Source organism: Choristoneura fumiferana, chromosome 18 (genome assembly GCF_025370935.1).
Source record: "Choristoneura fumiferana chromosome 18, NRCan_CFum_1, whole genome shotgun sequence".
Lineage (NCBI taxonomy): Eukaryota > Metazoa > Arthropoda > Insecta > Lepidoptera > Tortricidae > Choristoneura > Choristoneura fumiferana.
In genome coordinates this window covers 22,108,536-22,125,662 of record NC_133489.1, presented here as the reverse complement: position 1 = coordinate 22,125,662, position 17,127 = coordinate 22,108,536, and the positions used below count along the sequence as shown (strand labels likewise).

The following is a 17,127-nucleotide window of genomic DNA, read 5'->3' as shown; positions in this document are numbered from 1 at the left end:
TGTAGTTGGCCGTCAATGTTTTGGTGGGATAAAATTATTTTGGTGGTTATGCTTCATTAAAATTTAGTTATGATCTTGATGATCATTTCATATTTTTGAATCAAATAATTCCTTTTGTGTTATTTCAACGAAGAATTATTTTCGCTTTCCGTTAACTTTGACGAAACATTAAACTGCGATCAAATGAAGTTGATTTCTCTTAGAAAGTAGTGACCTAATTGTTACAGTTTAAAATATAATGTTATTATTTCATATTATTATAGCAGTCATATTTTTAATTTACTTATTATTAATTTAGGTGATAGAAATAAATTTTTGGTGCTAATTATAATTCAGTGATCCTTACTTAATATCCAAAACTATTTCTGAAAAATGTTAAAATGGCGGTTCAGCGATTTCACCTTTTCGTTTAGTCTTTGTATGGCAGTCGGAGACAAGATAACCTGTATCTTAAGAGCACGAAAGGGCCGGCCTGACCCTTTCAAGAGCTAGTCCGCTGAAATTACCTGCTCTATTTATATTTTTCTACTATTTATTTTTGTAACTTTATTACAACATAGTACACATGCGACGGAGACACATGGCCATTGGGGCTGAGAAGTTCTCGGATGGAGACCGCGGGTCGGTAAGCGCGGCGTAGGACGTCCACCAACGAGATAAGATTACGTTATTACTTAGTTGAATCATACATGCGAAAGGTTGTCCATAGTACGTTTTTTCGCTTGCTGTGGGAACAGAGTATAGCAAAATATGCTATACGTTGGAAATTAGTAGGTAATCTTAGATTGGACTTGAGTATAAAATATGTATTGACCACAGGACAGTGAGGTGTCGCCGTACCGGTTGAAATAATATCTCCTAGTTTCACATATCTCATTGGCTGTTTTTAACGGCAAATAAAACACATTTCCCGGGGGTAGCTCTAATTGCCAGGTCATTATTAACTCGCATCGTACTCTATTGGACGTAAATATTGTATTCCCAATAGTCCTAATTTCGAAATTTTAGCACGAAATTTCTACCTACAACATGATACGCTGTCGAGTATAAAACATTTTTTATTTTTTATTTTTGCGGTATAATAATCATGCTTGTCTTTTTTACATGCAATATAATCACATGTTTAACTTACTTTAGATCAGAAACTACGGTCAAAGTATGCATCTGAAGTTAATCGTAGTAATATAAAGGTATATTAAGGTGTAAGGGATTAAGGATCAGTTAACAAATCAACCGGTTAACTACTGGATTACGAAAAAAAACAATCGCAAAAAGCAATCTATCTCTATCAAAAACGCCTAAACGTCGGATGAAAACAAAAATACGGGGAACAACAAACTCGACCCAGTAGAATGAAAGCTTAAAATATTGATGTTGATTCACGACGCGATTAATATTCCAGTACCCCAGCGTACCGCAGACCGCACGGGAATAAAATTCTTAAGAGCTTCGCCCACTGTATCGTATCAGACCGTACCAGAGGCCTTATTGGGGCTCATAGGCATAGACTGGTGGGTCCCCTAACCTAAGTATGTATCCATTTTATATGCTTTGTATTGTGTGAAATAAGTGAACTTCATTGATGTAAGTTACCAATCATATAATATATATTTGCTCTTTCACGATCTTGAACTTTCCTAACTGGACAGCTTGTCTCAGTTAAACATAATCGTTTACAATTTTGAGCGTACAAACTGTGATTTTTACGGTAGTTGGTATTACATAAATATATATATATATATTTCTCGTTAAGTTTTTTTGATATTTTGTTATTTTTTTATATAATTGTTTTTTTTTAGTATTACTTATTATTATTTAATTAATTGTGATATAATTGAGAACATTTATAAAGGTTTAAGTTGTCTTTATTTGTATTTTATTAATTTAACAAATTGATGATAACATAAAGTTAGTGATTTTTTTCTAGTCTGTGTTTTTTTTACCTTTTTTATATTTGCATGTTTTTTTTTATAGTCTCTGATTTCTGATTTCCAAAAATTATGTCGCGATATATGTACATCATAATAAGAAATTTCACGTCCTTAGAATTTAGTGGTTGAGATTTTACATGCCTTCATCCCGATTCCGTAGTAATGTAGAAAACAAAATTGTATTAAGTTATTTCATTTAAATCTCTCTTGCATACAATGACAGTTGTAGTGTGATACGGTCTAGTGACCGGCAACCTTTAATTCAGTTATTTGTCTGTCATGTTGGTACGCTGTATTTTCTCTCTATTTAATACTCTTTGCGGCGAAAGAAAATATTCTTGACAAAGAAACTCCCCAAGGATGGGTATTAAGAGCTTTCGTTAATACTTTGCTACTGATTGTGGCCTCAATTTATTTGTCGTATTAAATTTTATTGTTATAAAATATGGAAGATTTTCTTGGAAACGTTGAAGTTTTGTATCTCTTTGCAAACTTTGCTGAGCGGAACGAAGACTCGATCATTTTCTTATTTTAATTCGACAAATATGATGATAATATCAGTTGAAATTATTGCATTGTCACATTACAAAACTAGAATTCGAAATAATAGAAATTGACTGGATTTTTGTACGACTTCAACAGAGAGTTTTCCGAATTCGGTTATCAGTTTTTTTTTTAATTCTCTATTTACATCATTTATGAACCAATTTGAATCTTTTTTGTTTGGAAGAGTTTACTATCGACTTGTTCTAATTGAAATTTTAAGAACAAAATAGTGCCACGTAAAAATATTTCTGTTTACCACTTAAAAGTCACCCTGTATAAGCCTACATAAGCCACCGTTTTTTCCTCTTGTCACAAAAAAAAAACTGCGGAAAACCGCTTTCTCCAAGAAGCAAAAGGTGTAGGCATTTCCATTCGACTTATTTATCTAGATTTGGATATTCCAGATCCAATTTTCATTTCACCGCATCTATGCACGGAAGAATAAAAACAAGTAGAAGTGCTATGTAGGTGGAGCGTGCGTGCCACAAGTAAGCGGCGGTACGCTTACTCGATGCCAGTCGTGTTCAACATTGCGTAGAGTATGATCACGTTTAGTAGTGTCGCGACATTCCTTGTTTTACAGTAATTATGCTGTATTGCTCAATTCTGGAAAGTATAAATGATAGCAGGAAAAGAAACTTACTAATGGAGGATTACTAAGTCATCGAGTAAGCGTACCGCCCCGCTTACCTGTGGCACGCACGCTGCACCTACATAGCACTTCGTTTTTATTCTTCCGTGAATCTAAGAGACTACTTAACTACGTACTAAGTGAGATTGTGTAATTACGTCTCCATCGTAATCTATAATATCGTTTGTCCTAAATTCAAATGCCATAACACTTTTGACATATCATACTTTTGCCATAATGATCATTTGCCATAATGATCTTATGTCCTAATAATCATAAGCCATAATATCACATGTTCTGATAAGTCTAAATCCGTAATATGTTTTGTACTAATATAGTAAGACATAAAACTTACGAGTAATAATATTATGTATTTAAGTATGTAAACTTTTTATTGCACATACAAATAAAAATACAAATACACAGAGAGGAGAACAAAGGCGAGATTATCCCTAAAAAGGGATCTCTTCCAGCTAACCTAGTGAGGAGAAAACATTTGGTTATATAGAGGATAAGTATACAGTGAAATAAAGCCATAACAGAGCACTTGTTGGCAAACAGCGACTTGCGAGCCAGAAAAGTAGATTAAGTTAAAACTGAGACCCCAACAGTGACGAACCGGTACCAGAAAAGTAAGTTAGGTTAGGTCAGAACTGCGACCCCTACAAAAACGAACCGCAGGCTAAAAAGTAGGTTAGGTTAGAACTGCGACCCCAACAGAAACGAACCGCAGCTAGAAAACTAGGTAAGGTGAGAATTGCGACTCAATGTAAGGACAAAAATATTATGTCATTTACATTATGGTAAAAGATCATAATGACAAGTTGTTATGAATTTGAAAATTAGTGCAAATAAGCATTAGTATATTCAATATTAGGACAAAAACATTATAACAAAAGATCATTATGACAATAGTTGTTATGGATTTTGGAATTAGGACAAAATATATTATGGATTCCAATATAGACCCGTGTAATTACAACATCGTCTACATAGTTATGTTTGTTCGCAGGGGAACAAGCGGTATAGACATCGATCTTCGGCGGGTGGACATAGACCAATGTCCGCTGAGGCCTGGCTCCATGCAGCTGAACATCTTTGCTGGCACTGACAAGTGCAAGAAGAAGACAACTGAGGTAAGCTCAGCGTGGCACACATGCAGCAGTAACCCCGTTATGAACCAGCTATAAGTCGTCGCGCTGGGGCCGGCGCGACAAGCATTTGCTATATTTATCCTACATTAGGTACAGTACCTGGGCGACCGAGCTTTGCTCGGGCTAAAACTCGATAATAAGCGTTTTCCCAGAGATAAGACCAAGCTAGATTTGTCATCCCCGAAAAGATAGATAGATAAATAGAAATAGAAAAAACCTTTTTTGTAGCGCAAACTTCGTTTCAGCTTGAACGTAAATGCTGTCGTTTGTATTTTTGGGATGTCCGGTTGTTCATCTTACAGGTATAGCGATTCTCACAAAAAAAAAATCGTTTAAAAAAGTAGGGTTACCTTACTCGGCAAACATATTTATTATGGAATCCTTAGTCCATCCGTTCGTTTGTTAAGACCTTTTTTTTCAGGAACGCATGGAGATATAAAATTGAAATTAATATCAAAATTAAAAAAAAATCATAGTTCTAATTTAAGTCAACGCAATCAGAAAATTTCAAAAGGTGCAAACTGTGGGAAATAAAATTCTAAAGGGTACTTTTTTTTAAATCGTTCTAGAAATTTAAAATTTGGTATACTTAAAGGATGCTATTAAAGAGTAACCAATAAAAAAAAACTGAAAATCATAATTTTTTTGTTTGTTGTCCAGATCAGTAACAAATCTAAATGTATCCCACACAACGTACTCTGCTTAAGAGCAGACCTCTGCTAACACTAGCTAACAACTTTGCTTGACTCTCATTAGACCGGTTTTTTTTTAATTACAGAACCACAGATCATAACATGAAGAGTATCATACATAATTCAATATTTTCAAAGAAAACTTGAGAAGTCTTTTACTGCCCCAAAGCCACTTAATTTCATTGAAACAATTTCGATTAAAAAAAAATTGAAGTACTTAATTTACTAAAATTGTCAGATAAATATTACGCAGATTTACATTAGGTATGTAGGTTAGGTGCTTATGGGCGGTGGTGATCTCCTACCATCAGGATACCCACTTGCTCGTTTGCCATCCAGTCGAATACAAAAAAAGGTATCTCCGATTGTTAATGAAATACGATATCGTGATTATTTAACAAAATTCTCAATTTCCATCCGAAAAGTGATTCGAAGCAATTAAATCTATTATAACGTTATCTTATCCGTTACTCGTTACTAAATGACAATTAAGTCAAATCTTCGTGGATAAGAAAGTTAAGGGATTCCGGATAAATGCTAGAAATTTATACCAACCCTTTTCCTGAAGGCCGGTAACTTGTGCCAGGTTTATCTTTATGAATAAATGGAGAGATCGGCAACTTTATGTTATATGGTAATGTATTGGTTTCCTGCAATATTGTACTGGCCGAGACTTTGGGCTTTGATTCAGTTTACAAATGTATAGTTCAAGGCGGTAAAATAAAGAAAGAAATTTAATTTATTCGCAACAACACAACAGACAACAGTATATTATTATATATTATACTACAAATACACAATACAAAGGACCACCATCAGTACCATTGACGAAACCTGTTGCGGATTATAACATGTATATTTATTGGTGTATGTGAATATATACCTTCTATTATAGATAACACGAAGAATAGTGTGTCATTATGGTTGCGAATCAGCAACTGGCTCAGCTTAATGCTGTATAGTAAAACAAATGAAGAACAGTGTTTTTTTTAGTTCCAACTAATATTATCCCTAATTAGTTTTCTTTTGTACGTAATTTTTGTGTGTTTTATGTATTATGTGTAATTTTTCTTGTATAATTTGAATTTCACAGCACATTGGTGTTTTAACTATAATGCTGTAATTTTCTATTGACGAATAAAAAATAAATCATAATAGGTTTATCCCGGAAAGTTACGTAGTTAACGCGAGATAACCATAAACCAATCCGTCTGAGAGCTACGCTGCCACAGACAGAAAAAACATCGCCATCAAACTTCTAACACTCCTCTTTCTGCGTCAGGAGTGAAAAATTTGACGCATGAAAAATGGTTCACGTTTATTTTCAACATGGTGTGGGTTAGACAACTTATTACTGTTGTTATTCTGCAGGGCTACTACGAAACTCGAAACTCGAAGTTAGTGTCGTGCGGTCCCTCTGACACTTAAACTGTTTAATACGAGAGCGAGAGGGACGGTACGATACGAACTTCGAGTTTCGAGTTTCGCAATGTCGAGACAGCAATGTCCCGCAACTCAAGTCAGAAAAAGTGTTAGAAAAATCTTTGCAATTTATACTTACTATTAATATGCTTACGAGACGATGCTTATGCTTATGAGAAGGAGATCTTTTCGCAGCACAGCTGAGTGGCGGCCATTTTGCCTGGTATAAATAGGCATGCATGTGTATGTTAAATCAGTGTTTCTCTATATGCATCTATTTTATCAGCTAATAAACTATTCATATTCTTAATTAACTGTCACAACTCTTAATGGATTTTGTACCCCATAATCCATTGATTAAATTTATCTTACGGATAAATGTGATGCCGTCTCTGTTTGTTTTATTCGAATAGACGGAGACGGCATCACATTTATCGAATCAAAATATCAAATAAAGTTATTCAATGGGTGGTGAAACAGCCCCTTAATAAGTAACTCAGGAGACGTTACTATGACAACAAGCTACACTGAAAAGTTGAGTAACCAATACATTAAAGGATTTAAGTGTTTCAAAAACATTATATCACTTTGGGGCTCGCACCTCTGAGTTTTTCGAAATTCATGTGCGGAATTACATTTGAAATTTACCACGAGCTTTGCGGTGAAGGAAAACATCGTGAGGAAACCTGCACAAACCTGCGAAGCGATTCAATGGTGCGTGCGAAGTTCCCAATCCGCACTGGGCCCGCGTGGGAACTATGGCCCAAGCCCTCTTGTTCTGAGAGGAGGCCTGTGATAGCAGTGGGACCTATATAGGCTGGGATGATATCACTTTGGAGACTACAACATCGATTGGGTGAGCTCAAAGCCAACTGGCTACGGAAAACTTTTGGCATATTTTTACACTTGACAAATAATTCAGGTCCCCTGGGAAACTCAGGCTGTGCTCTTATTCAGTTCATTGTTGTCGGATATTGCTTCAAGTAAATCATCTCTTGGGTATTCTAAGAGCTGTGTTATCATTTTAACCGACTTCAAAGGAGTTTTGATTTTCGTTGTTATATATTTTTTGGGTATTGTGTATCAATCACCCTCCTTATGTGTTTACTTTGTTGTCGAAGCTTTTGCTTAAAAAAGAGAGGTGTCAAGTTAAAATTTATATCAAAACTAGCTTATGCCCGCGACTTCGTCTGCGCGGATCTAGGTTATCGCGCGGAGGCGCCCTCTATCGGAATAAAAAGTATCCTATGTTGATCCTTTCATCAAAATCGGTTCAGTGGTTTCGACGTGAAAGTGTAACAGACAGACAGACAGACAGAGTTAATTTCGCATTTATAATATTATATATATTATAGAGATAAATACTTAGCTCCAGGTCAGGTCAGGGTCCACTGGAGACCAGACGGGGTCCATGTTGGCGTAAAAAATAGGGGTTTTAGAAGTTTTGAGAATACCTACAATATGACATAGCAGCAGGGGGCTTCTGAAAACAGTGAAATTTCTAAAGTGAGTAATGAGAAAAAAGTTCATTTACTCTAGGTCTACGAAATAGTTTTTTTTACTAAGAAACAAATTCATATATCTCACTAAATTACGATAAATGCGAAAGTTTGTAAATCTGTGTGTTTGCTACCTCATCACGTCTAAGCCGCTGAACCGATTTAGATGAGATTCAAAATACAGATAGTGTAAGTCCCGGGGAAGGACGTAGGATAGTTTTTATCCCGGAAAATTGCGCAATTCCCGCGGGATAGCGTTAAACAAATTCTACGCGGGCAACAGGCAAGTAGGTATTTCATAAAAAAATGTTCACAATTTCTGACGCTATCGATCGCGGGTCCGTGATAGGTAAATATTCGCCTTTTCATCGACACATAATAACAGCTAAGCCTTCAACTGAACAGAATATAACTTCCCCAAAATTCTGTACCAAGAATACGCCCCCAGTCGGCTCACACAAATCCTTTTAGGGGATACGTGTACCTTCATAACGCCCAGGTCACGACTTTTTTTACCCGCCGTATTTATCTTTGCATTGCTCTGTCAACACGCGTTCCTCATAGCGGTGAGTTAACATTGCACGCAATGTATTAGAAACACATCCATAAGGTTCAGTCATGCCATAAGGTTCGAATCCACCGTATTTGTTGCTCCAACTTTGCCCGCGTGAAAGTTAATTTCACATACCATTGGCGACGATGTTGCTTACGAATAGTAAATATTGCTTCTATTCCTTTTACACTTGTAGCTTGTGGATCGACTATACTCAAAAGACTTTCAGTGCTCTACGCGTCCAATACAATAATGCATTTAGGATGCTGTTAGGGTTGCCGCGCCATTGCAGCGCCTCAGGGATGTTCGCGGAGGCGCGAACCGACGATTTTCACGCTATTATGCGTAAGCGCGTAGCATCGATGCTACAGCGTGTGCGCGGCAGCGCTAACACCCTCGTTAGGTGGATGTGTACGGAGATGGAGCTCTAGGCATGTTAGGTAGTGTGTATGTTTGTGTGATGTGTATATTTGTTCGTACTAACATAGGCGATAAGGTTTCTCATTGTTACTAACTTGATATGGATAACCTCCGAAATAAAAGATTATTATTATTGGGTTGTCTTTCAAATGGATGGGTTTCTTTCATTGCGGTGGGGGCTAGGTTAGTGAATCCAGCGGTCAACAATACAAGTATAGTGAATAATCCTTTCACGGAACCATTCGAATTTGTTATGCTATTTCAGTCAGCCTCAGTACCCATCTAGGCAGCATAGGGAAGGTCGCATCAAGAGATTTAATTATCGATATGGAGTGGTTAACACCTAACTTAAGTTAAGATTTTTATTAGATTTTTGTTTACACTACCACTGTACAGAAAAAAGGAACAGTATAATAACTTACTTGAGGCGTCCCTTATTTTATTTTACTTATTATTGTTTCATTATTATTATTGTCGTTATTGAATTTATTGCTACTCTTTTATTTTATTTATAAATCCTCTTGTACAAATTTCCACGCGTATATATGTTTATAGGTATTTTATAATTCTTATATTTGTCATGATTTATATATATATATAGTAGTATATAATATATATATATTTTTTCTTTTCCACCGGGGTTCAGCTGAAAACCAGCGCTGCAGCTCTGGTTACAGGGCTATGGCACATGCTGAGCTGAGTCCTTTTGGCATCACACTACAGCACAATATCTCTTATTTTCCTCTCTTCTCCTATTTATGTTTTTACTGTGTTTTTGTTGTGATGTAGTGTGTCTTTCTTGTCAATAAATGTTGTGAGTTTGAGTTTGTTTGAGTTTAGAATGTCTTGGCAGCGTCCTTGATGTAATTACCTACGCTAGCTCGAAACACAAATTCGCGATAGGGCTGCCTACTAACTGTCACTCTTCAGTTATGTATTTGATAATGTCACATGAAATTTAAAGTAGGGAAAGGATTAGGAGCTTTAGGAAATTATGGAAGGAATGGACTAAGTAGTGTTTAAAAAAAATGCATTTTACGTTATTTATTAAACTACAAAACGTATTATGTCTTTAAACGGTTTTATTTAGCTTCACTACTATGTTATACTGTTTATATTATCGTGTCAAATTCAAATTCAAATAATTTATTCAGTAAATAGGCCGCAATGGGAACTTTTACACGTCATTTTTAAACTAACAGCGCTTTCGGAAAGACCATCATTGCCAAGAAGAATGCGCCACAAGAAACTTGGCAGAAAGTCATTTTTTCAACATTAAAATACTTAAAAACTACAGTATACAATTAAATAAAAAAATACAAAATAATAATAATAATAATAATCGGTCTAATAGCGAAGAGTCTCGACCAACAAACATCTCAAGAGACTCTCGCTAGATGGCTGGATCAAGGGCCAGATACAGAAGGCGGTACTTCTGGACACGGCACGCATCGTCCGGAGGTTCCTCACTCTGCGGCCCTGACCACCAGTAGCTTGGGCCCTGCCCCGTTACTAGGTAACTAGGTTAGGTTTTTATAATATTTTTATTTTGTATGTACTTTTTATAACTATTATAAAAACCTAATCCTAAGAATGAAAAAATAAATAAAGAAAATAATAATAATAATACAGGGATGTATGGGGTCCCTTAGTTACAAAACTAAACACTTACTAATACACTTATTATCTACGTTCAGTGGAAGTGTAGACTGCTTCCACCGTCATAAATTAAAAAATCATCATCATCTCATCATCTCAGCTCTCATCTCAGGCTCCTCAGATCAAGAGGGCTTGAGCCATAGTTCCACGCGGGCCCAGTGCGGATTGGGAACTTCGCACGCACCATTGAATCGCTTCGCAGGTTTGTGCAGGTTTCCTCACGATGTTTTCCTTCACCGCAAAGCTCGTGGTAAATTTCAAATGTAATTCCGCACATGAATTTCGAAAAACTCAGAGGTGCGAGCCGGGGTTCGAACCCACGACCCTCTGCTTGAGAGGCGATAGGTCAAACCACTAGGCCACCACGGCTTAAACAATAATAATAATAATTTAATTCTGAAATTTACATTTCAGTACAAGTAACCATTAAGCTTTTGGATTCTGAAGGCAAGCTCACGTCTGTGTATCGTTGTGACATAATTAGGTTACGTAATAAATACGCGTGAGTCCCGCGCCGACCGTACGTAACCACTGAGCACTCGCGACCAGTATACACACTCTCATCTACGCTCGCGACTGAAGACTGCCGAGGTATGCTGAGAATTCGTGGCGCGTGTATAACTCGCGTTCCGGCCGTTTATTTGAAGACGTATTATATACTGTTCCTTTTTTTTGTACGGTGACACTACATTCTCTATAAAATTCGAACTGGTGTTTTAATATTAATTTGTCTCTAATAAATAAAGTACGTCAAAGTAATTCATAGACACTTCGGCAGCAATCGAGCTTAGTCATATGTTCGATTTTTTTTACGACGGGATTGATTTATTTATCTACACAAAGTCACATATCGATGGTCATGCATTTTTTTTTCGAGTTAATAATAATAATCCATTTATTTCAAACACAATGTCCATAGATGGTTAGTAGTATTAAATTTTACAGCTACTTATGTTAGTAGATTTATAAATAAGGGCAGAATTCACCGTCCTCTTTGCAATCAATGAGGAATCAAGATCAAACAAAAATAATCAATACCAATATAAAAATATAAAACGATAGAAAAAGAAACCATAGTAACCTACCTTCCTTTAAGGGATAAGTTCTCCTTTGTAAATATTATTATTTGTTAGTTTCATGTGACTATTATGTACAATAACGAGTTGACAATATCATAATTTATCATTGATAAAACTTCTTTTCAAAATATTTTAAACTAACTGTTCTTATATCGTTTTAAATAGGTAGCCAATCCGCTTGTTAGAAATGTAATGTACACACTCTTCTTATAAGCTTCTGCTGGGCACAGGTTTTACAGAATGAGAGGATAAAACATTACATAAATACCCCCACAAAACCTCAAAAATTAGACTAAAAACACTGTTATACTACACGTCTGGCAGCTAAGCGGATTTGCAATCTCGTCGACATGTTAGACAAGTTATATGGCCGTTTCTTCTCTCACATTAAAGTCATCACGAACTTACGAGATCACTGCCATGGATTGGATACACTGTCTTAACTTCTAAAAGAACTCGCCAAGGTCGCATGTTAGGAGGGATGTGTCGTGGCAAACATGTGAACATGACTTTATACGGAACGCCTAATTCTGCGTCGAATATTTTTTGAGGGAATTTTTAAGCGTCATAATTTTTACTTAGGATGGGAAATACCTTTGTTGCTTTGGGATGATTGGGAAATTTTTGGGTAAATATTTGTTTTGAATAACATCTTTTTAGTTTAAAAAGACACGATACATTTGAAGTAGAATAAATAATTTGAAAGTTGGTCGTTTATGTAAAAATGTAGATACGTTCTTCCAGTTTTCACTTTCACGTCGCGTTGATAGTCAATAGGAATAGGTAGTATTTATAGTATGAGTAGAATATTTTTTTTATTCAAAACATAATTTTACTAACAACATAATTGATAAACAATACTTTATTAAATTACAAATAGTTATACTATTATTATCCTAAGCATAAATTTCGTAAAATAATAAAAACAAATTGTGTAAAGGACACCCCTTAGGAGGAGGTTCCGAAGATGCTTGCAGTGCTCCTATAATTATTTATATATTCCCTACGAGTACTGTGGTGCATAATATTATTCAAAGTCAAAGTCAAAGTCAAAATATCTTTATTTAATTTAGGCTATAACAAGCACTTATGAATGTCAAAAAATCTACCTCCTGTATTGTTTAATGTTTAATTTTCCTCGATATTTTGTATTGTTAAAGACGTGGTTGTCAGTAAATTCAGCGAAATAAAAAAATAATTGAAAATCGTCCTTCAGCACTAAGACACTTGTCCCTCTGCTGACAGAGATAGAGCCATAAACTAGATACAATACAAGTCGGCGACTAGCGAGAAACGGGTGTATACTTTGAATAGTTTTATCGCTGAGCTATAAATAGGACACCCGCTGTACAGTATAATATTCGATATTCTTCTTTCGGCGTAAGTTCTGACTGTCAAGCGAATATTGCGTTTCTTGAGTGAGAAAACTTTCGCCATTTCAAAAAAAAAACAGTAGGTACTTTTCATTTGATATAGTCACAATAACGGATAACCTTAAGTGGTTTATTCCCAAACCGTCATATTTCATTACGTGAACGCAACGAAATCACTAAGCTTTTATTCCTATTGCTTTGGCGAGTGATGGCTTATTCGACTTTTACAAATGGTCGGTTTATGTCGGCCGTTTCTTTATTCTAATATTGGGAAAGTTGTTTCCCTTGACTTTGTGGCTTTCGCGAATCACACATTGATCCGAGAGCGGACGGGATAATGTGGAAAAATCTAGAACGATATGGAAATTTGGAAATGCTCTTACGTATTCCAAGGCCAAACGGATTGGGCGTATTGGAAATCTTACTATTTGCGTACCTATACGTTATGTATACGTTTAATATTCGTGGTTGATCTGCATAATAATTTAGTACCTATGAACACACGTTTTAGGGTTCCGTAGCCAAAATGGCAAAAACGGAACCCTTATAGTTTCGCCATGTCTGTCTGTCTGTCGTCCGTCCGCGGCTTGCTTAGGGACTATCAATGCTAGAAAGCTGTTTATTTGCACGGAATAATATCGTCCCTTACAACCAGAATCGCTTATCTGCATGAAATGTAGTTTCGAGAAAAACGCATTTAAAGGTTTGCATGCTCTAAAAACCTATAAAAGCTAGTTATACTAAAAACGTCTCTGTGTTTCTATTTAGATAATTTATCCCTTAATAGGATAGGGCTATGTTATTTACTCTATACTCGCGCCGAGTAGGTTAAAATAGGGCTTTTCTTCAAAAGGTACTGCAGATAAGCGATTTTGCCTGTAGACACGTTTTTTTTTTATCTCTAAACTAGCAAGTTTACGCAGATATATTGGATAAACTATCATTTTAAGTCCATAATTGAAGCATTTTTCGCCGAATACAGTGTTAAAATGCTTACATGTTTTATACAATTTAAGTTTTTAGTTAAGTCTCAGCGCAAATAAGAGGTATTGGCTGTAAACAAATCGGAATTTACCTCTTAAGCGCGCTTAAAAGTGCAAAATATTTCTAAGATGTTTTTACTCTAGGCTTTTTTTCTGTTTTTCTATCTTATATGCAATGTAGCATTATTCTGTTTTGTTTTTATCATTCAAAGACATATAACTTGTATTTTCGAAAGAGTTCCATCAATCTATTTCAACAAATAGGTACCAAATAGCCCAAAAATATAAATAAATGAAAACTAGCGAGCTAAAGTCTTAAATATAGTAGTATATTTCTAGTATATGTGAGATATATTACGTTATTCCTTTAATATCATATGTGCTGCTTAATACATTTAATTATGAAATTTTTGATTACATGCATACAACAAAAAACATATTTTATTCAAACATTTTAATAAAAAGGCACTTAGCGTCTCAAGGCTCAAAGTAACCACTGAAACAGTCATGAAAAAAGAACCGTAATGGTAATAACCATCAGTCTTCTTCTTCATCAAAACGATAACGAGCATGGATATTCAGGTTTCGATGAACTAAATAGAAAAACATAGGTATAACCAGATCCAGCAGACCGTCGAACTGAACCGCGAGTGTCATTTAGATACCTACTATTTACTACTTCGTATCGTAGGTACGTCGTATCATTGAATAGCTTATCACGGCATAAAACATTTACGTTGTCACACATTTTCATTGTTCTTGGCTTAATATTTGTATAGGTAATATTTTTATCAATTACGACATGTCGTCTGACTTTTTGAGTTTTGATACCAGGCCTGTAACTTTGCAAACCAACCGTCGAACAAGACAAGGCAACAGAAAATCGAATCCAAACTCTGTTGAACCTCTTTCAGTAGAGGAATTTAAACTACCTGCATTAAAAAGCTATACACTAATCCACTGCCAATAAGCGCAGCTAAAAAAATAAAGATTTAATGACTTTTTACAAAAAAAATGTTATACCGGAGATTCACCATGGCTGGTTGCACTGGCCTGTGATGAAGACGTTATTGAGCGTGTGCCGGACGTAGTCACAGCTGAGACAAGCAGTGATGAAAAATAACCTTAATGGTAATAATCATCAGTCTTCTTCTTCATCACTGCTTGTCTTAGCTGTGGCTACTCAAACCAGCCATGGATAATTAATATTACCTAAGCCAAGAACAATGAAAATGTGTGACTACGTAAATGTTTTATGCCGTGATAAGCTTTTCATTGATACGACGTACCTACGATACGAAGTAGTAAATAAGTAGGTTATCTAAATGACAATCACGGTTCATTTTGACGGTCTGTTGGATCTGGTTATATGTTTTTCTATAGCCGCGTATCCATTAGAGCAGCCTCAGGCCGAGCACCGCGAGCCGAGCCATATTTTGTCGGTTTTTGACGTGCTCAAAGGAGCCTCAGTCTGAGCCGTGCCTTTGGCAGCGTCTCCACTTGCGCGGCCTCGGAGCGAGGCAGCCGCTCGGCCGAGGCTGCCTCTAGTGGATACGCGGCTTATTTAGTTCATCGAAACCTGAATATCCATGCTCCTTATCGTCACCTGAAAGAAAAACACTGTTAAATTACGGCAAGTGATCGCTGTTATACATAGATCTGTTCACTCACGAAGGCGCGCCCTCCACAGCTAATTATTAATGTACACGAGAAACCTCTTAAGTACTTACACATTGTCTTAGTCTTAGTGTGCGTGACTGACGGTACGCTTGCGACTGAAGCACGAGGACAAGTTCGAGCTACGCACACATAGACTTGTCGTACGGATACGTTTAGGTACAATTACAATTATAGAATGTGGAGGGGCAGACTTTCGTTAGTGAACAGATCTATAATTACCTAAATAAGTTTTTAAAAATTACTTATTATGAATCGTGCTTTCAAGCGTGTACGAACCGACTAAGCTAGCCTACACAAAGTGCACACTACTTTACAATACAGCGCGAAACGTCTAAGCGATACTTAAGCGATTTTGGCTGTAGCGCTTCTTATGGTCGAAGCAAACATTGTTACAAGCAATATCGCCTATATTATATTTAGTTTGTTTTCGCTGTTGCAATAATTGAAATATAAAGTAATGCTCAACAGGCGAAACCTACTAACATTATTTTAGCACTTTTAGGCAGTACTCAAATTGCATTTTTATTGAAATCTTAACATTCCAAAATCGCTTGTTTGACATTAAAATATTTTTGCTGTTGTAAAAAAAAAAAATGCTGTTTACCAACGCGTAGTTGTTTTTGGCTGTTGATTTTCTTAAAAATCGGCTTTAAGTGAGCTTAGAAAAACGTAACTCGGTATTGGAGTATCGTACAGTAAAACGGGTTTCAACAGCATGTAGATCTTGGAAAGTACATTCTAACGATATACTTAACTCAGTTTTGCCCAAAAGTGACTTTAAGCGATTCTGGTCGTAAGGGGACGATATGTAAACTAATGCGAAAAATGGTACAATAAAAAAATATATATCTTTAGGGTACTCCCATAGACGTAAGTAAAGTATATCAAACTTTCAAGCAAAACTATAACGGCTAAGTTTGCTTAAGAATTATTATTAGTAGTTTTACTCTTAAATAGCAGCCTAAGGTATAAAATATACCTACACTTAGAAGATTCCGTATAAAATACGAAATCCTTAGAAAAATATTACTTAATTTTTTCGTAATGGCTACGGAACCCTATTTTGGGCGTGTCTGACACGCTCTTGGCCGGTTTTTTAGTAATTTAACTATGAATGAAAATAACGAAAAAAATATACTACCATTTTAGTCTCAGATCCGGTGTAATATAATTGCAAAGAACGTAGAACTCTGAATACGAAACACAAAGTTCGGGATTCAAAGTCTCTTTAAATTTCATGCATCCTAAATATTAGCACCGCAACAAAGTATAATACCTCAAATCACACTCATATGCAACTTTTTAGCGCCATAATATTTTAATCACCCAACATTTAAGCCTGCTCTAAACTTCTAACGGTCAAATAAGAGGGTTTCGACGTCGTAAAATATTTTACACACTGCTAACCGAGGATATTAAAGTTGAAACTAGGGAGCAAACTAGTTCACGTAACGGGCGACTCCAATTTGCTGAACTTTTCGAACCATTTGAAGTTTGGTTTTGAA

General features: G+C 35.9%; 1 protein-coding gene across 2 annotated transcripts in view; it reads left to right on the top strand.

Moving 5' to 3' along the window:
- The window catches only part of LOC141437961 (uncharacterized), a 153,994-nt gene that overhangs the window by 100,694 nt on the left and 36,173 nt on the right, over window positions 1-17,127 (top strand). For both annotated transcript variants that reach the window (XM_074101569.1, XM_074101568.1), the window contains exon 4: window positions 4,121-4,244. In XM_074101569.1, the coding sequence (XP_073957670.1) occupies window positions 4,121-4,244 (124 nt within the window). The remainder of the gene's footprint in view (window positions 1-4,120; window positions 4,245-17,127) is intronic.